Below are 23246 nucleotides of genomic sequence, written 5' to 3' on the forward strand. Positions count from 1 at the left end.
ACTGGCCTCAGCCTCCCAAAGTGCTGGGATTACAGGCGTGAGCCACTGCGCCCGGCTTTTTTTTTTTTTTTTTTTTTTTCTTTGTAGAAATGGGTCTTGCTATGTTTCCCAGGCTGGTCTCCAACTGGTGGGCTCAAGCCATCCTCCTGCCTCGGCCTCCCAAAGTGTTGGGATTACAGGTGTGAGCCACCATGTCCAGCCCTAGAAATAATTTTTTTCCTTAACCAACAGATCAAGAGCAAGAGCTCTGGTCTCACTCTTGAACTGATCCTTTATTAATTAAAAAAAAAAAAAAATAGCAGCTGGATGTGGTGGCTAGAGCCTATAATTCCAGATATTCTGGAGGCTGAGGCAGGAAGATTGCTTGAGCCTAGGAGTTTGAGGCTGCAGTGAGCTATGACTGTGCCACTGCATTCCAGCCTGGGTGACAGAGTGAGACCCCATCTGCTTGTCAAAAAAACACAAAAATTAAAAATGAATAAACTAAAATTAAAAATAGCACCTGCCATTCATTAAGTATACCCTGTGCCAGGCATGCTATTACCTATTTTACATACATTATCTTACTTAATTCTTAGAACCCTGAGGTAGGTCCTGTTGTTATTCCCATTTTATAGATAGGAGTGCTCAAGCACAGAGAAGTTAAGTAACTTGCCCAAGGTCACAGAAGCTAAAATTCAAACACCCAGCAGCCTGACTTGAGAGCCAGGCTCTCATCCATGATGCAACTAAATGGGTCATACCTTGTTAATCAAAGTTCTTGGAGTTCAGTTATCATCTCACTCTCGAAAACTGTAGAACTTTCCTGCACATAATTGAGTATAATCTATTTTGAAACGATATGCATACATGCACACTCCTAGTCTCCATGTAAACGACATCAGTTGCACAAGAATCCTTAAAAATTCTAAATTAGAGGCTGGGCGCGGTGGCTCAAGCCTGTAATCCCAGCACTTTGGGAGGCCGAGGCGGGCGGATCACAAGGTCAGGAGATCAAGACCACAGTGAAACCCCGTCTCTACTAAAAATACAAAAAATTAGCCGGGCGCGGTGGCGGGCGCCTGTAGTCCCAGCTACTAAGGAGGCTGAGGCAGGAGAATGGCGGGAACCCGGGAGGCGCAGCTTGCAGTGAGCCGAGATCGCGCCACTGCACTCCAGCCTGGGCAACAGCGTGAGACTCCGTCTCAAAAAAAAAAAAAAAAAAAAAAAAAAAAATTCTAAATTAGAAGTCTAATAAAAATATGTCACATGTAAGTATATACATGCTATGTGTGTGTGTCTATAGAATAAGAAATGTTCCTCCAACCTATCATTACTTTAACAATCTTTCTAGGAAAGATACAAAGAAGGTACAACTAGACACTCAAAAATCAAGAAGTGGGCCACTGAGTATTTCTCAACACAGATTTTGGAATGCCAACAAGCTAACCCAACAGGTTAGAAAAAACTGATAACGATAAAAACAGGTTAACAGTAGGATAAATCAAATGAAATTCACTGATGATTTCTGGGAAAGAAAATAAGCAAGATTTATAATGAAAGCAGATAAACCATGGATCACAAGAGTCACAACATCAACCCTAAAACTTAAGTCTTATTAAGAGATAACTGAAGAGACATCTAATAGCTTCCAATTGATTCTCCTGATAATAGCTAAGAGATTACTACCTGAAAACAGACAGTACCAACAGTCTTAAGACCAATCAAAGATTTCCTTTCACATAAATATATGGAGTGCATATGAGGCTTAAAACATCAGCACTGCCCGTGATGACTCCTTCTCTGGGAAGAGAGCTTATTTCCCCTCTTTAACACCTGTCAGCCACCACCACACATATCCACATACTCGTGTGTGTATCCACTGAACCAGTGATGCCACCGATTATACAGCACACCATTACCTTAGGGATCACTAAGGAAAGAAAAAAGCTGCCAATTAAACTATGATATATCATCCATTGTAAGATACAGACAGATATTAGAGATGTACAAATATAAAGCATGGGGATGTCAGAATCAATGAAAATGTATAAACTGTTTAACCTAGTCAGTGAACAGGTCCCTTGAAAAACAGAGAAACTAGTTTTGATTTCTAGCACCAGACAGGAAGGAGGTGAGGCACCACCTTGTCGCCTCACCCTCCTTGGTTAGCTGAGTTCACAAATCTATTTGCAATATAGTCCAGGTGACAGAGGTCTGCAGCTGCTCTGTGATACTTCTGCGGCCTTCCTCTCTGCAGCCATTACCAAATCAGTAGCTGCCATACCCAGACTCCCCACCCCAAGCCCAAATCAAATCCACCCACAAGTGGACTTTCCTGCTTCTACTACACTTGTCCAGACCAGTCACAAGGTAAGAAGAGTACGCATTGTGAATAGCAGCCATCATCCCTCTCTCCTTCTCCACCCTCCATTTCAGCAGGAACCATGAAACAGGTCTTATAAAAAGAAAAAAATTACAATTCTGAAGGTGACCTAGTTGGAAGCCTGAAATTCCATGTTGTGAAACAACTAGAGGCCGGCCCTCTGATCCTTTCTCTGGATGTGCTGAATTCAGCAGGGTGAAAGTGCTAAACCCAGGAGGAGCAATGAAGTCAGTGTTGTTGAGAAGAGCACGCAGCTGAAAAGCCAAGCGGCAGACCAGGACACTGCTGTGACTGAGGATAATATATGTTACACTGTACTCACTCCGTTAAGCACAATAAATCTCTTTTTTCTTGAAAGGCAATAATGTTGGGAGATTACTTCTGGTTCCAGCTGACATAAAGAGAGTCACTCTACGCTGTCATCTAAGATGAGGAGATGCGTGTTTTCCTTTAAATAGAGGCCTCACAAACAGCCAAGAGCCTGGCCACCCTCTCAAGTCCATTTTCACCCCTCCATTTTCATTGCCTCACTCATGAATAATGTAATATTCTAGCTAGCTTTCCTGCCTCTTCTCTCTATAATCTTACAAGCCATCCTATATTCAGATGCCAGATTAAACTTCCTAAACCTCATCAACAACCATATTACTTCAGTGCTACTATTTTCCCTAGTTTATTATTAATCTTCTGCTTTTAAGTCTTCAGTGGCTCTCCACTGAATACAGGTTACAACTCAAGCTCCTAAACTTGGCAGACAAGACCATCCATCTCATCCATCTTCCCCACACCCTCACACTCACCCAACATTCCAGTCAACCTGCACAACTTGAGTTGCTCAAGTTCAGGAGGAAATAACAAGCCCACACCCTATCATACATACACCAGCCTTGTAGTTCCACCGCAGACAGTATTTTCCCAAACTGCAGTCTTTGCATGCATCGCTCCCTCTGCTGAGAAATGTCTTTCCCAGTTCTCCTTTCTGAAACATTCCAACATCCCCTTGAGATCTCTTTTCAATTGTTTACCTACTTTTGAAAATCTACCTCTCTGATCATTTATCCTGAGCTACTATGTCTCAAAAGCACCCTGTAGGCCAGGCACGGTGGATCACACCTGTAATCCCAGCACTTTGAGAGGCCGAGGAGGGTGGATCACTTGAGGTCAGGAGTTCCAGAGCACCCTCGCCAATGTGGTAAAACCCCTGTCTGTACTAAAAAAAAAAAAAAAAATACAAAAATTAGCTGGGCGTGGTGGTGCGTGCCTGTAGTCCCACCTACTTGGGAGGCTGAGGCAGGAGAATCACTTGAACTCAGGAGTCAGAGGTTTCAGTGAGCCAAGATGGCGCCACTGCATTCCAGCCTGGGTGACAGAGCAAGATTCTGTCTCAAAAAATAAAAAATAAAAAACAATACCCAGTACCTAATTCATCATACCGTGCACCACAAGGAACATGACTGTAAATTGGATTTAGTGTGTCATCAAGTCTAGCACCAAGTAACATCACTGGCTCCAAGATGTCTAGTAAACCTTCTAAAATGAATATCTTGAAGCTAAAGCAAAGATCTCAGCAATGAGCTGATTTTTCCTGCTGATCCTGATAATGCCCTCTATATTCCCTGATACAGAACATTCTGCCTGTTATATAAGCTTTGTCCACAATATTTTGGAGCCAGGCAGAAGGTAATCATATTGCACATTCATTCACTCATTTACTCACTCATCAAATATTTATTGAATGTCATCAAATATTTATCTACAATGACTACAATAAAACGAACAAAGCAAACACTGTCCCTATCCTCAAGAAGTTTTCATTCTAGTAAAGAAGACATTAAATAACCATAATTATAAATTAATAATTACAAATGCTGTAAGTGATGTGAAGATGTACAGACTACTAAACCCGATGATCAGTCCCATTTTGTAAGAACTATCAGCATAATCTGACACAATTGATCACTCCCTATATTAGTCTGTTCTCGCATTACTATAAAGAAATACCTAGGCTGGGCACGGCTGTAATCCCAGCACTTTGGGAGGCCGAGGTGGGTGGATCACTTGAGGTCAGGAGTTCAAGACCAGCCTAGCCAACATGGTGAAACCCCGTCTCTACTAATAATACAAAAAACTTAGCCAGGTGTGGTGGTGCACGCCTGTAATCCCAGCTACTCGGGAGGCTGAGGCAGGAGAATCACCTGAACCTGGGAGGCAGAGGTTGCAGTGAGCTGAGATCGAGCCACTGCGCTCCAGTCCAGCCTGGGCAACAGAGTAAGACTCCGTCTCAAAAAAAAAAAAAAAAAAAAAAAGAAATACCTGAGACTGGGTAATTTTTTTTTTTTTTTTTTTTTTTTTGAGACGTTGTCTCGCTCTGTCACCCAGGCTGGGGTGCAGTGGCCGGATCTCAGCTCACTGCAAGCTCCGCCTCCCGGGTTCACGCCATTCTCCTGCCTCAGCCTCCCGAGTAGCTGGGACTACAGGCGCCTGCCACCTCGCCCGGCTAAGTTTTTTTTTTTGTATTTTTAGTAGAGACGGGGTTTCACTGTGTTAGCCAGGATGGTCTCGATCTCCTGACCTCGTGATCCACCCGTCTCGGCCTCCCAAAGTGCTGGGATTACAGGCTTGAGCCACCTCGCCCGGCCAAGACTGGGTAATTTTTAAAAGAGGTTTAAGTGGCTCACAGTTCTGCATGCTGTACAAGCATGGCTCCAACATCACTTGGCTTCTGGGGAGGCCTTGGGGAGCTTGTACTCATGGCGGAAGGTGAAGAAGGAGCAGGCACATCACATGGCTAAAGGAGGATCAAGAGAGCGAGGGGGTGTGCTACATACTTTTAAAAACCAGATAAGAACTTGCTCACTATGGTGAGGGCAGTACCAAGGAGGATGGTGCTAAACCATTCATGAGAAAGCTGTCCCCATGATCCAATCAGCTCCCACCAGACCCCACCTCCAACACTGGGGATGACATTTTGACATGAGATTTAGGTGGAGACAACATCCAAACTGTATCACTCCCCATTCTCCTTGGAACAGTTTCTTCAGCCAGCTTTCATCTCCTCTGGGTTTCTTCCTACTTTACTCTCCTATGTGGGTCTTCCTCTTCTTGCCAACCTTTCAATGTTGAAATGGGTAATGGTCCTTTCTCTTCTTCTCACTGCCTAGATGGTATCGTGTAGTTTTGTGGCTTTTAATGCCTTCTATATGTTGATAACCCACAGATTTTTATCTCCAGCCTGGACCACTCTCCTGACCCCTATTCACAAGCCCTGCTGTCTAATGACTGTCCCCGCTTGGGTGTTCAAACACAACACCCCACACTGAATTCCTAAGCTTGCCCTCCATCTGCTCTACGTGCAGCTTTCTCCATCTCAATTCCTGAGATGGAGATAGTCTCCACCGTCCTAGTAACTCAAGCCAGAAATCTTTATTTTTTTAATTTAATTTTTTTTTTTTTTTTTTGAGTTGGAGTCTCACTCTCTCACCCAGGCTGGAGTGCACTGGCGTGATCTCAGCTCACTGTAACCTCCACCTCCCAGGTTCAAGCAATTCTCCTGCCTCAGCCTCCTGAGTGGATGGGACTACAGGCACGCATCACTAAGCCAGGCTAATTTTTTGTATTTTTAGTAGAGATGAGGTTTCACCATGTTGGCCAGGCTGGTCTGGAACTCTTGACCTCAGGTGATTCATCCACCTGGGCCTCCCCAAAGTGCTGGGATTACAGATGTGAGCCACCGCACCTGGCTATTTTCCAGAAATCTTGGAGTCACCCTTGACTCTTTCTCTCACGTCCCAAAGGCAATCCATCAGCAGATATTGTTGGTTCTACCTTGAAAATATATCAGAATCTGGCCACTCTCCACCACCTTTACTGCTGTCATCCTGGTCACAGCCACCAAAATCTGTGCCTCACTTCCTGCAATAGCCTCCCAACTGTTCCCCCCTTTGCCTCTCAAGAATCTAGGCTTGGCTGAGCACGGTGGTTGACGCCTGTAATCCCAGCACTTTGGGAGGTCGAAACGGGTGGATCACGAGGTCAGGAGATCGAGACCATCTTGGCTAACACGGTGAAACCCCATCTCTACTAAATATACAAAAAATTAGCCGGGCGAGGTGGCCAGCACCTGTAGTCCCAGCTACTCGGGAGGCTGAGGCAGGAGAATGGCGTGAACCCAGTAGGCAGAGCTTGCAGTGAGCCGAGATCATGCCACTGTACTCCAGCCTGGGTGACTGAGTGAGACTCCGTCTCAAAAAAAAAAAAAAAAAAAAAAAAAAGGAATCAAGGCTCATCAGAACAGCCAGAGAGGTTTTTTAAACATTTAGGTTTGATCAGGTCCCTTCTCTGCTTGAAATCCTGAAACAGCTCCTCATTTCACCCAGAGTAATCTAAGACCAAGTCTTGGCAAGGGCCTATAACATCTGACCCCCCATTTCCTTATGGACATCATCTCATTTTCTACTCCTCTCCCCTCACTCTGGCGACAATGGTCTTCTCCCTGCTCTTGCATCATGCCAGTCATACTAGTCCACAGGACCTATCCACTGCTGCTTCCTCTGCCTTGCAGGTTTTCCCTCAGATAACTTTTGGCTAACCGTATTACCCCTAAGACTAACCATATGCTCAAATGTCAAAGTCTATGCTCAAATGTCACCTTCTCAGAAAGGCCAAACCACCTTCCCTGGTGGTCTGACAGTTAGGGCTTGGCACTCTCAGAAAGACCAAACATCTCTTTTCTTTCTTTTTCTTTGAGACAGGGTTTCACTCTGTTGCCCAGGCTGAAGTGCAGTGGTACGATCATGGCTCACTGCAGCCTTGAACTCCTAAGGCTCAGGTGATCCTCCTGCCTCAGCCCCCTGAGTAGTTGGGACGACAGGCACACACCACCACACCCTGCTACTTTTTGTAAAGACGGAGTTCTGCCATGTTGCTCAGGTTGGTCTCGAACTCCTGGGCTCCAGCGATCGGTCTGCTTTGGCCTCCCAAAGCGTTGGGATTACAAGCAGGAGCCACTGCTCCTGGCCTAATGCCAAACCCTTCTACCCTATTTTAAATTACCACCTTCCTTCCTCAATGGCTGAGACTCCAATCCCCCTTCCTTTGTTCTATTTTTCATAACATATTACCTTCTAGCATACTATATACTTTGCCATTCATCATGTTGTCTGTTGTATCTCTCCCAATTAGACTGTAAGTTCCATAAGGACAGAGATTGTTATCTCTTTTGATCTCTGATGTATCTTCAGCAAACAGAACACAGCTTGGCACAAAATAAGGGTCCAATGAATGTTTATTGTATGAATAAAATTTAAAATTCTTAAGAGTCAAAGAAGGCTTTTTCTGACTTTGTTAACCCAGGATCCCAAAGACCTACAGGTGCGGAAATAAAGGAAAGTGGGGGGAGGACAAAGTACAAGTGGTGGTAACAAACTCTTAAATCTCCCATACTAAATGGTAAACTCTTTGAGGGTAGGGATTGTGTCACATTCATCTTAGTACCCATGTGGCCTTGCCTTGCACCAAGTAGACAGTTAATAAATTATCTGTCAAACGCGTAACAAGTGAATAGTGCAGAGAACTGTGCCTGGCATGTAAGAATGAACGTTTCGGAAATGAACGAATGTAAAGTGAGAAGTCAGCTGCGCACAGTGGCTCATGCCTGTAATCCCCGTACTTTTGGAGGCTGAGACGGGCAGATCTCCTAAGCTCAGGACTTTAAGATCAGCCTGGCCAACATGGTGAAACCCTATCTCTACTAAAAATACAAAAATTAGCTGGGCGTGGTGGCGTGCGCCTGAAATCCCAGCTACTTGGGAGGCTGTGGCCTGAGAATCGCTTGAACCCGGGAGGCAGAGGTTGCAGTGAGCCAAGATCGCGCCACTGCACTGCAGCCTGGGCAACAGAGCGAGACTGTCTCAAAAATAAAAAAAGAGAAAGTGACAAGTAATATAAGGGAGGTACAAAGAGGGAAAATAATGTGTTAGAACTTTGTTACCTAAGAGACTTCCCTTTCTAACTATACTTCCTAACTCTCTATATCAACTTTCATGACAACAATGATGTGAGGGAGGGTGATTGCGATAGGGTGAGAAAAGGCAAAGAAGTTGAAAAAGAGAGACACGATAAAGTGTGAGCTTTTAATTTTTTTGGCTGTGACCCATAATAGGTAACATTTTCATATATGACACTTCTATATGAAACAAAAGCTTATGAAACAATACTGACCCTTCCTCTGTGCAATGCACTCTAATATTTTCTATTCGATTCCACTAGAAATAATAATAAAAAAAAAAACACAACAAAACAACTCTGGCTGCTACTCACTAAATCAATTTCACAATCCACTAAATTGATTTCATGCCTCACTAAATTGATTTCATGACTCACCAATGAGTCTTGACATACAGTTTGAGAAATATTGAAGAAGTGCCTTTTTCACTCTCTTTTTCCCCACTGCGAAAAACATCACTCTTCTGAAAATCTTAAAAGAATTATCTGCTACAGAAACATAAAGGAAACAAAGAAGCAATAAAACATGGTTTTGGTCCCACAGTGGGGACCAGGAAAGAAAGGAGTGTTGGCCAAATTGCAGAAGAAAGGAATTTAACCAAATTGATTCCTGGACTACTTAGAAGAAAAAGATGGTGATTGGAAAACTGGCTGCAACCCTCAAATATTCCTAAGAGTTACCTCGGCAGCATGCCCCAGTACTCGGTAAATTCTCACCCATAACCCCTTGTTTCCCCTCATCTACACCACAGGCCATAGAATTTTTAGTACTGCTTGGAGCTGGGGAACTCCCTTTATCCAGTACATAGCAGACAGGAAGCAACAATGAAAAGAAATCATTTATTCCTAAACTAGAACTCTGGATATGTTTCACACAGCTATATGTGGCAGTTCAGTTCAAGAGTACCACCAGGGCTTTAATAATACTTTGCATAAATGCTGGATTAAATATGCTTTTAAAACCTAACTTCTACCAATCTAGACATACACTAGGTAAAAAGGCCAAAGAAGTATCCCCAGTACCCATGTCTACTTCATGATAACCATCCAATCAATAGTTGTTGGATGATGAATGAATAAACAAAATAATGCCAGAAGAAAGAAGAATGGAAATAAACAATATACTAATATAAGGGTCCTTAGAGGATACAGAAAGACGTTAAATGATACGACTGGGAGAATCAGGAAAATCTGGAATGACAGAAATCCTGTAAGATAAACAACCTGGTTTTTCAAGAAATAAGTGGCAAGAAAAAAAAATGAGTGTAACTGCTTTAGATTAAAAACACTTGAGACTGGCCGGGTGCGGTGGCTCACGCCTGTAATCCCAGCACTTTGGGAGGCTGAGGCAGGTGGATCACGAGGTCAGGAGATCAAGACCATCCTGGCTAATAATGTGAAACGCTGTCTCTATTAAAAATACAAAAAATTAGCCGGGCGTGGTGGCAGGCGCCTGTAGTCCCAGCTACTTGGGAGGCTGAGGAGAATGGCATGAACCCGAGAGGCAGAGCTTGCAGTGAGCTGAGATCCGGCCACTGCACTCCAGACTGAGTGACAGAGCAAGACTCCATCTCAAAAAAAAAAAAAACAAAAAAACAAACTTGAGACTTATCAAACAAATGCAATGTATGGAACAATTTAGATCCTGATGTAAATAAACCAACTGCAAAGAAAACATTTATGAGACCCTTGAGGGAATTTGAACACTGACTAGATATTAGATGGTATTAAGGTATGTTTGTTAGCTATGATAATAATTTTGCCTTTTTAAAGAGCCCTAATCATTTAAAAATGCATATTGAAGTATATACAGATGAAATGATGCTATGATTGAGATCTGCTTAAAAATAATGTGGTGTGGTGAGGGCCAGGCACAGTGGCTCACACCTGTAATCCCAGCACTTTGGGAGGCCGAGGTGGGTGGATCACTTGAGGTCAGGAGTTCGAGACCAGCCTGGCCAACATGGCAAAACACCCTCTCTACTAAAGATACAAAAATTAGCCGGGCACAGTGGCGGGCGCCTATAATCCCAGCTACTCTGGAGGCTGGAGCAGGAGAATCACTTAAACCTGGGAGGTGGAGGCTGCAGTGGGCTGAGATCGTGCCACTGCACTCCAGCCTGGGTGACAGAGTGAGACTCTGTCTCGAAAAAATAATTAATTAATTAATAAAATAATCTGGTGAGGTTAGAAGTGGGTTTAAGGCTGGGCGCGGTGGCTCAAGCCTGTAATCCCAGCACTTTGGGAGGCCGAGACGGGTGGATCACGAGGTCAGGAGATCGGGACCATCCTGGCTAACACGGTGAAACCCCGTCTCTACTAAAAAAAAAAATACAAAAAACTAGCCCGGTGAGGTGGCGGGCACCTGTAGTCCCAGCTACTTGGGAGGCTGAGGCAGGAGAATGGCATAAACCCGGGAGGCAGAGCTTGCAGTGAGCTGAGATCCGGCTACTGCACTCCAGCTTGGGCGACAGAGCGAGACTCTGTCTCAACAACAACAACAACAAAAAAAGAAGTGGGTTTAAAGGGAGATGGAGGTGGGAGGGCCGATAAAACTAGATTGGCCATGTGGTGAAATCGCTGAAGCGGAATTGTACATGATGTACTAGTCTCCCTACTTGTATACATGTTTGTACATATGTTTGACTTTTTTCATAAGTAAAAGTTTGAAAAATATGCAACAAAGGGCTTTAGAGGTTATTTATAATACTGAATTTTATATAAGGGGAAACTAGGTACAGACAGCTACTGCAGCTCACACAGCTAAGAAGAATATGTGCAATACAGAAACTGAATTATTTTATTTTTATTTTTTCGAGGGACTGGTTCTTTAGTTCATAAAGACACTTGTCAATATTCAGTATCAAAACAGTTGTACTATTGATTTTTCTTTCTCCCAATCAGCCCCAAAGAGACTACACCAAAGGCTAGTACATTTTAAACCAATAAGCTGCAGGATGTACACCTAACAGACCTCAGAGAAACCTTACCAGGGCAGAGAGTGGTGGCTCATGCCTATAATCCCAGCACTTTGGGAGACCAAAGCGGGTGGATCACCTGAGGTCAGGAGTTTGAGACTAGCCTGGTCAAAATGGCGCAACCCCATCTCTACTAAAATTACAAAAATTAGCCAGGCATGGTAAAAGGCTCCTGAAGTCCCGGCTACTTGGGAGGTTGAGGCATGAGAATCGCTTGAACCCGGGAGACGGAGGTTGCAGTGAGCTGAGATCACGCCACTGCACTCCAGCCTGGGTGACAGAGCAAGACTCTGTCTCAAAAAAAAAAAAAGCCTTACCAGAAAGTGGGGATTGGGTAGGAAAAGAAACTTTAAAAGATGAGCAAAGTGCCAGCCCATGGACTATAGAGGCTATCACAGCCAGATGGGGGTGGCCAGAGTGCCACAAGCCCAAAGAAGCAAAGAGAAACTGAGTAATTTTAAATACTAATGTGACATTTGGATATTTTATCAAAATTAGTTCTGGCAGGGCACAGTAGCTCACGCCTGTAATCCCAACAATTTAGGAAGCCGAGGTGCAAGGGTTTCCTGAGCCCAGGAGTTCGAGACCAACCTGGATAACATGGCAAGAACCCATCTCCACAAAAAAAAAAAAAAAAAAAAAAAAAAAAACACTAAAAAACCAGCTGGGCGGGCCGGGCGCGGTGGCTCAAGCCTGTAATCCCAGCACTTTGGGAGGCCGAGACGGGCGGATCACTAGGTCAGGAGATCGAGACCATCCTGGCTAACACGGTGAAACCCCGTCTCTACTAAAAAATACAAAAACCTAGCCGGGCGAGGTGGCTGGCGCCTGTAGTCCCAGCTACTCGGGAGGCTGAGGCAGGAGAATAGCGTAAACCCGGGAGGCGGAGCTTGCAGTGAGCTGAGATCCGGCCACTGCACTCCAGTCTGGGCGACAGAGCGAGACTCCGTCTCAAAAAAAAAAAAAAAAAAAAACCAAAAAACGAGCTGGGCATGGTGGTATGTGCCTGTGGTCCTAGCTATTTAGGAGGTTGAGGCAGGAAGATGGCTTGAGCCCAGGAGGTCAAGGCTGCAGTGAGCTGTGATCATGCCATTGCACTCCAGTCTGGGTAACAGGGCAAGATCTTATCTCAAAATAAATAAATAAAAATCAGTTCTATCATTTCTTTACCTGAACTATATTATATGGTTAATTGAGAATCTGGAATACAGAGTAAGTGTGCTAAAAAGAAAATTAACAAAATGTGACACCGAGAATATGAAAGCTCAAAGGCTCTCACAGAAGAGAAGATACAGATGGAACTAATTTCCATAATTAATAGATTATGGAAGCCTATTTGCAACTTTACAATCAAGAGTTCAAACATTTGAAGAGTATCTAGGTAGATTACCTCTCTGGCTGCATTATATTTATATGATTTATTTGCCCTAACAAAATTTGTAAACCACTAACGGCAGAAACAATATGTTACTGCTTAATTCTCCAATAGTTCCAAGTTTGAGATATGACTAAAAAGTAATATTTCAATTTTATTAAGCATTTAAAAACTTACATGGAGATTTTATGGTAGTTCAGTATAAGTTACCAACTTACCAAGTCCACTTGGTAGATAGGAACATTACACAAAAATTTCCAGCAAATAAAGTAAGACCTTAATGCCTTAACTATCACATTTAATACTAACACAGCATTAAGTAGTAGAAAGGATGCAAGAACTGAAGTTAAAAAAAGGGAAGAAACTGTGTATATATAATGATGAAAAGAAAAGCCTTCCCATTATTGACAAGAACACAACAAATATACATCCCATCATTGTTACTATTCAACATTGTTCTAAAAGGATTAACTAATCTAATAAGAAAAGGAAACATAATTTAACATATAAGGAAAAGGCAGAAACACAATTGTCACTTTTTGTGATAAGACTTTAAACCTAAAAAAACTAGGAGAATCTGCAGAAAACTTTTTAGTACTAATAAGAGAGTTCAGTTTACTAGTATATTTGTAATAAAGATATATCATTTTTATATTTATATATACTTTAACAAATTAGAAAATATATTGAAAACAATAAAAATATAAAATATTGGCCGGGCGCGGTGGCTCACGCCTGTAATCCCAGCACTTTGGGAGGCCGAGGCGGGCGGATCACAAGGTCAGGAGATCGAGACCACGGTGAAACCCCGTCTCCACTAAAAATACAAAAAAATTAGCCGGGCGCGGTGGCGGGCGCCTGTAGTCCCAGCTACTCAGGAGGCTGAGGCAGGAGAATGGCGTAAACCCAGGAGGCGGAGCTTGCAGTGAGCCGAGATCGCGCCACTGCACTCCAGCCTGGGCGACAGAACGAGACACCGTCTCAAAAAAAAAAAAAAAAAATTGGCTGGGTGCGGTGGCTCACGCCTGTAATACCGGCACTTTGGGAGGCCGAGGCGGGTGGATCACAAGGTTAGGAGATCGAGACCATCCTGGCAAACACGGTCAAACCCCGTCTCTACTAAAAATACAAAAAAAAATTAGCCGGGCATGGTGGCGGGCGCCTGTAGTCCCAGCTTCTCGGGAGGCTGAGGCAGGAGAATGGCGTGAACCCGGGAGGCGGTGGAGCTTGCAGTGAGCTGAGATCACGCCACTGCACTCCAGCCTGGGCGACAGGGCAAGACTCCATCTCAAAAAAAAAAAAAAAAATATATATATATATATATATATATATATATATATAAAATATCTAGTAATATATCTAACTAAAAATGGATAGGACTAGTCTTCTGCTTCTGGAAATACGTTTTCTTTTTTTCGCTGCTGGGGGCTGGCATCCCTAACACCGCATTGTTCATGTATCAACTATATGATGACTTATAAACTCTAAAGGGCTGTCTCATTACAATAAAACTATAAATAAGCAATAAGCATTTTTTAAAAGCACTGCTGGGCTCTCAATAAGTCAAGAGAAAACTACTAGTGAAGGCTAGAGAGAAGGAGAGAAGAGAGTGCAGTAAAGCAAGAAAAAAAGAAACCAAGGACATAAGAATTGGAATGTTATTATAGATTATATGATTACCTGCACAGAAAATCCAAGAGACTCTAAATTATTAGACTCAACAAGAAAGTTTAGAAAGATAGCTGCCTATAATGTTTAAATGCAAAAACATTTCTACACCCTAGCACCAAACAGAAAATATAATTTTTTTAAAAGATACCATCTAGGGCGGGTGTGTGTGGTGGCTCATGCCTATAATCCCAGCACTTTGGGAGGCCAAGGCAGGAGGATCATCTGAGTTCAGGAGTTCAAGACCAGCCCGGCCAACATGGTGAAACCCTATCTCTACTAAAAATACAAAAATTAGCTGGGCATGGTGGCGAGTGCCTGTAATCCCAGCCATTTGGGAGACTGAGACACAAGAATCACTTGAGCCTCAGAGGCAGAGGTTGCAGTGAGCCGACTGCGCCACTGCACTCCAGCCTAGGCAACAGAGTGAGACTGTCTCAAAAAACAAACAAACAACAACAACAAAGACACTATCTAGAATTGTAGCTGCCTCAAAACAAGACGGTGAGAAAGCGTTCCCTTCCCTAATCTTCCCATGCTCATATGAGTCCTTCAGAATTCAGTGACTTCTGGCCTGGTGCAGTGGCTCATGCCTGTAATCCCAGCACTTTGGGAGGCCGAGGCAGGTGGATCACCTGAGGTCAGGAGTTTGAGACCAGTCTGGCCAACATGGTGAAACCCCCTCTCTATTAAAAATACCAAAATTTGCTGGGTGTGATAGTGCACGCCTGTAGTCCTAGCTACTCGGGAAGCAGAGGGTGCAGTGAGCCAAGATTGTGCCACTGCACTCCAGCCTGGGTGACAAGAACAAAACTCGTCTCAAAAAAAAAAAAAAAAGAAAGAAAAGAAAAGAATTCAATGACTTCCACATTTCCCTCTTCCCCAAAATCTAGGTTTTGAAGACAGTGTAGTCAAAATTTAGCCGGGCACAGCGGCAGGCGCCTATACTACAGACAAGTATTAAACTTTTCTCTTCTCCTATCTCTTCAATGTAGAGAGTTGATATTTGGTACCTGTATTTCATATTCCCAGTTATTCTAGGTAATCCATGTACATTTGACCATATATTAAATATACTACAGGTTTATTTGCTAGCCATTATTTTCTCTCCTCTTTTTTTCTGACTCCTATCTTGAAAACTCTCTGTTCTGACAGATTTGCTGCTTGGTTAACAGCCCTTTCTATAAGACTCTTCTCAAGTGTGGTAGCATATCCACATATCTTCCCTTCACCTTGTCAATAAATAACTATCTTGGCTGAATCCCTTTCCATCAGTAACGTACAGATGTTATTCCACTGCCTTCTAGTTTCTGGCATTGAAGATAAAAGAGTCTGCAATCTTTTTCCTTTGTAAGTAACATATATTCTGCCTGAAGGCTTGGAAGATTTTTTTATCCTTGAAATTCTGAAGTTCTCCCAGATGTCTTTCTCCCCCTCATAAATTCAGCCTCAAATCTGGTCAACCTTTTAGTCTACATCCATATCGGTCTTTCTTCTGCTCAAGGGAATTGTTTCCTATTAGTCATTCAATTATTGTTTCTCCTCTATTTGTTCTCTTTCCAGATATCCTTCTGGGACTTCTGATATTTGCATGTGAAGTTCCCTGGATGTGTCCTCTAAGCCTCTCTCCATCTTCTTCAGGGTGTTTTTGCTCTTCTGAGATATTTCTTGCAGTAGACTATCCAAGCTGCTTACTCAGGTGTTACTCAACATCCAACCCTTCAACTACTATATACATATATGTATTTTATTTGTTTTTTTTGTTTGTTTGTTTGTTTTTTGAGACGGAGTCTCGCTCTGTCGCCCAGGCTGGAGTGCAGTGGCGCCATCTCGACTTACTGCAAGCTCCGCCTCCCGGGCTCACGCCATTCTCCTGCCTCAGCCTCCCGAGTAGCTGGGACTACAGGCGCCCGACACCACGCCCGGCTAATTTTTTGTGTTTTTAGTAGAGACGGGGTGTCACCGTGTTAGCCAGGATGGTCTCACTCTCCTGACCTCATGATCTGCCCGTCTGGGCCTCCCAAAGTGCTGGGATTACAGGCATGAGCCACCGCACCCGGCCCATTATGTATTTTAAAAACACAATCTATTTTTAGTTCCAGAAAGCATTTTTCATACTATAATTCAATCTCTTATGTTATGATTTTTCTTTTTGAACTGAGGTATTTTCTGTTTCTTTAGCAGTTTTATTTCACTGAAAACTACTATTCTGGGTATTCTGTTTATTTTTTCTGTGTCTGGATATTGGGTCCTCTTAGCTGTACTACCATTTTTCTTTGTTTCCTCATAGCACTGTTCACCCTTATGTAGCTTTTTTTTTTTGAGACAGTCTCGCTCTGTCACCAGGATAGTTTAAACGATGCCAGCGTTGCCAGCAGTAGTAAGTTATCATATCAGATATACTAGTCACTGAATCTATTTTGGGACTTGATGAAGTCTCCAAGGTCTCCTCACTTCCACACCTCAAGGATAGGAAATACTTACCTTGCCTGTTGAGCCACCCCATTGAGTCCTCAGATCTCCATGGTCAAAGCCCTCTCCAGGAACTTCTGAGTATCTGTTCTTTCTCAAGTTCTCTGCCCTGGCTCCATTCTGTCCTCTAGCTCAGAGAGAACAGTCTTTCACAAGCTTCTCAAGTTCCTTCTCTTACAGAATCAAGTCCTACTCCTTCCTTCCTAGTCCTACCTGCCCACCACCGTAGCAGCTGCTCCAATCAGGGGAATGGAAGGGATAGCAGGGACATGACTTCCAGTAGTCATCTTCCTAGAAACCCCCTCTGCCGGCAAATTCAGTGAAAAAGATTCCAATTTGCCATCAGTAGAAGTGATTTTTCTTTGTTTTTGTGGTTTTTTTCCCAAGACGGAGTTTTACTGTCTCCCAGGCTGGAGTGCAGTGGTGCGATCTCGGCTCACTGCAAGCTCAGTCTCCCAGTTTCATGCCATTCTCCTGCCTCAGCCTCCCGAGCAGCTGGGACTACAGGCACCCGCCACCATGCCCAGCTATTTTTTGTATTTTTAGTAGAGACGGGGTTTCACCGTGTTAGCCAGGATAGTCTCAATCTCCTGACCTTGTGATCCGCCCGCCTTCGTCTCCCAAAGTGCTGGGATTACAGGCGTGAGCCACCGCGCCCGGCCTAGAAGTGTTTTAAAAAATGTAATGAGGCTGGCGCAGTGGCTCATGCCTGTAATTCCAGCACTTTGGGAGGCCGAGGAGGCTGTATCACTTGAGGCAAGAAGTTCAAGACCAGCCTGGCAAACGTGGCAAAACCCCCTTTCTACTAAAAAAAAATACAAAAAAAATTTTTTTAATGTAATGAAGAGGCCGGGCACAGTGGCTCACACCTGTAATCCCAGCACTTTGGGAGGCCGAGGCTGGCAGATCACGAGGTCAAGGGATTGAGACCAGCTGCTTGGGAGGCTGAGGCACAAGAACTGCTGGAACCCGGGAGGCAGAGGTTGCAGTGAGCCGAGATCACACCACTGCACTCCACCCTGGATCAAAAAAATAATAAGTGTCAGGGACAATACATGAAAATCTACCAAATGAAGTTTTTAAAAATACATACCTGTTTTAGGCCATAATGCATTGACTGCAATTTCACCTTTAAATTCTTCTGCCATTCCAAGCACATACATAGACATACCATACTTAGCAATGGTATAAGCTGAAAGAAGCACAAAAAATAATAATCTAATTATAAAAGAAATTAATTTGATTAACTTGTGAGTAGAAATAACCAATTTTTCTATTACTATTTTCTTCCCGATATATGTGTGTATGTATGTATATACATATATATGTGTATATGTGTGTGTATACATATATGTATATACATGTATATACATACAACGTATCCACACACAGATATATATCAGGAAGAAAACAGTAATACACACATGTATACAGACACACATACATATATACATATGTATACACATACTCTTTTTTTTTTTTGAGACAAGGTCTCACTCTATCACTTGGGCTGGAGTGCAGTGGTGTAATCATGACTCACTGCAGCCTCTACCTCCTGGGCTCAAGCGACCCTCCCACCTCAGCCTCCCAAGTAGCTGGGACTATGGGCACGTGCCACCAAGCCTGACTAATTTTTCAATTTGTTGTAGAGACGGGGCTTTGCCATGTTGCCTAGCCTGGTCTTGAACTCCTGGGCTCAAGCAATCCATCTGCCTTGGTCTCCCAAAGTGCTGGGATTACAGGTATGAGCCACCACACTCAGCCTCCCTGATATATTTTTGAGAATTCTTTTCAATAATATAAAATATAACTTTTAAATGTACTATTTTCTAAAGAACAGTTTTTATAGAAGTGAACAGAGATGAAATCGTTTTATATATTTCCCTCCTAATATTTGATTAAAATAAAAGTGACAGTAATAAACTTTCATTTTTCTTAATACTATAAGGGTAAATTACATTATTATTTCTTAATATGTTACACCTTTTTTTTTTTTTTTTTTTGAGACGCAGTTTCACTCTGTTGCCCAGGCTAGAGCACAGTGGTGTGATCTTGGCTCACTGCAAACTCCACCTCCCTGGTTCAAGTGATTCTTGTGCCCCAGCCTCTGAGCAGCTGGGATTACAGGTGTGTGCCACCATGCCCAGCTAATTTTTGTATTTTTAGTAGAGATGGAGCTTCACTATGTTGGCCAGGCTGGTCTCAAACTCCTGGCCTCAAGTGATCTGCCTGCCTCGGCTTCCCAAAGTGCTGGGATTACAGATCTGAACCACCATGTCTGGACTCTTTTTTTTTTTTTTAAGTATGAGAGTGTTTATTTAAAGGGAAACTGCTGCTAGTAAAACAATCATTACAAAAGGCTGCAAATGTATTTAACCTAGTCAATTAAAGCGAAACAACTTTCAGTTTTGCTCTGTGGGTTCCCATTCCAAGTGCCTTTCCAAATGTTAGTGAATTGTGCTGAAATAAAAACTAAGTGTTTGGTACAACTATTTTAAAGGAGGCACCTATATGTAAATCTTGTTGCTTAGCATATTTACCTTAAACCATTGGTATGCTATGAAAGGTAATAGTTTTGTTTTTTTTTTTGGTCGTGTTTGTTTTTTTTTTGAGTCAGGGTCTCTCTCTGTCACCCAGGCGGGAGTGCATACCATGATCATAGCTCACTGCAGCCTCAAACTCCTGGGCTCAAGCGATCCTCCCACCTCAGCCTCCCAAGTAGCTAGGACTACAGGTGCATACCTGGCTAAGAAAAATAAAGTATCCCATAGATAGTTTTTAACCAACTTTATAGACGAATAAATTACACACAGTAAAACACACTCATTGGGAAATGAAAGAGCTTTCTGAAATGGTAAAAATCTGTATCTTGATTTGGATGTTGGTTATATACATTTCTCAAAATTCATCAAACTGAACCATTAAGAGCTGGGCATTTTATTGAATGTAAATTATGCCTCAGTTTTTTTTAAATTACAGATAAAAGATTAAGAATCTGCTTTCCAAATGCCACTTAATGATTTGGCATAGAAAATTCAATGCTGATTGTTATGTGCAGATTATGATTACATCAGACATACACAGATTTAATTCAAAACAAATTAAGCACAAACCATCCCCTCACCCTACCACCTACCACAGTGCTCTTTGAACCAAACTGGATTTAGGTTTAGTGGTGGACTGATATTGAGGATATGAGCAACTTTACTCTTTTTCAAATAAGGAATACATGCTTTAGATCTGAAAGCAAAAGAAAATACAAGTCAAATTAAACAGCTTTCTAAATTTCTCCACTTTTTTTTTTTTTTTTTTAAAGAGACGGGGCCTCACTCTGTTGCCCAGGCTGGAGTGCATGGCTCAATCACAGTTTGCTAAAGCCTTGAGTTCCTGGGCGCCTGGGCTCAAGCAATCCTCCCGCCTCAGCTTTCCGAGTAGCTGGAACTACAGGTGTGCACCACCATGCTCCACTAATTTTTGTAATTTTTTTTTTTTTTTTTTTTTTTTGAGATAGGGTCTAGCATTGCTGCCCAGGCTGGTCTTGAACCCCATGGACTCACGCACTCTTCCTACCTCAGCCTCCCGAAGTGCCAGGATTACAGGTTTACAGGTGTGAACCACTGCTACCAGCTAACTTCTCCTTTTTCTTTTCTTTTTTTTTTAATTTTAAGACAGGGTGTCTCTGCTGACAGGATGGAGTGCAGTGGTATGATCACATCTCATTGTAGCCTCTACCTCCCCAGCTCAAGCGGTCCTCTCACCTCAGCCTCCTAAGTAGCTGGGACTACAGGCATGTGCCAGCATGCCCAGCTACCTGGATAGTTTTTGTAATTTTTTTTTTTTTTTTTTTAGAAACAGGGTCTTGCTATGTTGCCCAGGCTTGTCTCAAACTCCTGGACTCAAGCGATCTACCCACCTCAGCCTCCCAAAGTACTAGGATTACAAGCATGAGCCGTCATGCCGGGCCAATCCACCTTTTTTTTTTTTTTGAGACGGAGTCTCACTCTGTTGCCCAGGCTGGAGTGAAGTGGCGCGATCTCAGCTCACTGCAAGCTCCGCCTCCCGGGTTCACGCCATTCTCCTGCCTCAGCCTCCCGAGTAGCTGGGACTACAAGGCGCCCGCCACCACGCCCAGCTAATTTTTTTGTATTTGTAGTAGAGATAGGGTTTCACTGTGTTAGCCAGGATGGTCTTGATTTCCCAACCTCATGATCCACCCGCCTCAGCCTCCCAAAGTGCTGGGAATACAGGTGTGAGCCACCGCCTGCCTGGCCAAAATAGAAATATTTCATTATGAATTTTCATTTTATAACATACCTTTCATAGAAGGCCAAAACTCTGACACTTTTCTTTAACCCAAAGGTCAGTGTGAGGTCTTTCATTTGGCATTGCAATCCGCTTTTAACTGGGAGCAATATTTAATTTTATTTAGTGGATTTTTTTTTACGCAGCTGTTTATAAAGGTAGGCACTTTCAATAGTGAACAGAATCTTTGTGCAAGAGTTTTAATTTTAACTTTAATTTTTTTTTAAATAGAGACAGGGTTCACTGTGTTGCCCAGGTTGGTCTCGAACTTCTGGGCTCAAGTAATCCACCCGCCTCGGCCTCCCAAAGTGCAGAGATTACAAGCAGGAGCTACCCCACCTGGTCTATTTTGTTTTTAATTGAACCTTCACATCTAAAAATGTGGGTTAAGACATCACTTTCATTTTTGAAAAATGACCTCAATACAGGAAAGTAGACTAAATTATTTTTGCCAAATGGGCTTTCCAAAGACATAATTTCACAAGGAAAAAAACAAAAAGACTCATACATTTATGTACACATCAGTCATAATGTCAGTTTAAAACGTCAAGTCCATAGTTATGATTACCAATTTTGACAAATCTACATAAAATTCAGTGCTTTACTTGTATGGATCATCTTGTGGAAAGAAAACATGTATGTTTTTAACTTTGTTAGTAGGGAGCAATTCCTAGCAAATGATACAATGAACAAACAATTTCTGCACCCCTGCAAAACATATATCTACATTTGTTTAGATTTTTAATAAGTCTAAAGTTAACACTGACCACTACTACAGCACTGTCTCTAGTTATGATTACTAGTTTTGACAAATCTACCTTAAACTTGCCAAGATATCTGTCAATACCTTAGAAGTCATTTCATGTCATGAATACCCAGTCTAAAACCTTTTTAATCACTTCGAAATTCTCCTGACGCCATATACCTAGGTGTGTGGTACAAGTTTAGTAACCCTTATGCTTGGGAGCAGAATTGTTTCAGATTCCATTCTGAAATATCTGCATTATACTTAACCAGTTCAACATCCCTACTCCAAAAATCTGAAATCCATAATGTTCCAATGAACATTTCTTTTGAGCGTTGAGTCAGCACTCAGAGTTTCAGATCTCAGAGCATTCTGGATTTGGGATTTTCAAACCAGGGATACTCAACCTGTATATGTATATCTGTGGCTTCATCATCTACAATAGAAACTGCCATAAATCATTAAACTTATTCACACAACATGCCCTTGACTAAGCCTTAGTTTAACATGTTGAGCAATAGTATTCCTGGCTAGGTTTATATTTTTAAGCATTTGTTTAAACAAATACTTAACTTTCAATTGAACTTATTTCACAAAGTTGCCAGCTGTAAAAGATTTTGATTCCCATATAATTTTTTCTAGTACCATGACAGTATCACATAGCAACATTGCCTATTTTATTTGAAAAGAAACACAAACTCTTGAAAAATGAATTCCTTTTCTAGTTCAAGTTTTTCACTACAATCTATACGCTTGCCATAATTCTTTTTTTCTTTTTGAGACAGAGTCTCACTCTGTCACCCAAGCTGGAGTACAGTGGTGCGATCTTGGCTTACGGCAGCCTCTGCCTCCTGGGTTCAAGCGATTCTTCTGCCTCAGCCTCCAGAGTAGTCGAGTAACAGGTGCGCACCACCATGCCCGGCTAATTTTTTGTATTTTTAGTAGAGACAGGGTTTCTACCATGTTGGCCTGGCTGGTCTTAAACTCCTGACCTCAGGTGATCTGCCTGCACTGGCCTCCCAAAGTGCTGGGATTACAAGCCACCATGCCCAGCCAGTTGCCATAATTCTTGCTATGGTCGGGTTCAATATGGTTTCATTCAATAGAGACATACCTTACATAGTGAATTTGTAGAAATATGCCTCATATCTACAAACAAGTAAGCTTTCACCCATTTTACTTGAATATACAGCCCTCTTGGCATAAGTCTCATTTTCCTACTTCAGAGAGGGATGTGGTTATGAGAAATATTTCACTTTCCTCTTTCATATAAGAAAAAACAATAGTGTAAACACAATGATATAACTTGTTAGCCTGTCCTCAGCATCCAGAAGACAA

The 23246-nt window shown here is 42.5% G+C and overlaps 1 protein-coding gene across 6 annotated transcripts in view; it reads right to left on the reverse strand.

Moving 5' to 3' along the window:
• HSDL2 (hydroxysteroid dehydrogenase like 2) overlaps positions 1-23246 on the reverse strand; it is an 83103-nt gene that overhangs the window by 37484 nt on the left and 22373 nt on the right. For all 6 annotated transcript variants that reach the window (XM_045373639.3, XM_074016813.1, XM_015436857.4 and 3 more), the window contains exons 5-6: positions 19998-20101; positions 17955-18053 (exon numbers count right to left, since the gene is read on the reverse strand). In XM_045373639.3, coding sequence (XP_045229574.2) covers positions 17955-18053; positions 19998-20101 — 203 coding nt within the window. The remainder of the gene's footprint in view (positions 1-17954; positions 18054-19997; positions 20102-23246) is intronic.

The sequence above is a fragment of the Macaca fascicularis genome, chromosome 15 (genome assembly GCF_037993035.2).
Source record: "Macaca fascicularis isolate 582-1 chromosome 15, T2T-MFA8v1.1".
NCBI lineage: Eukaryota > Metazoa > Chordata > Mammalia > Primates > Cercopithecidae > Macaca > Macaca fascicularis.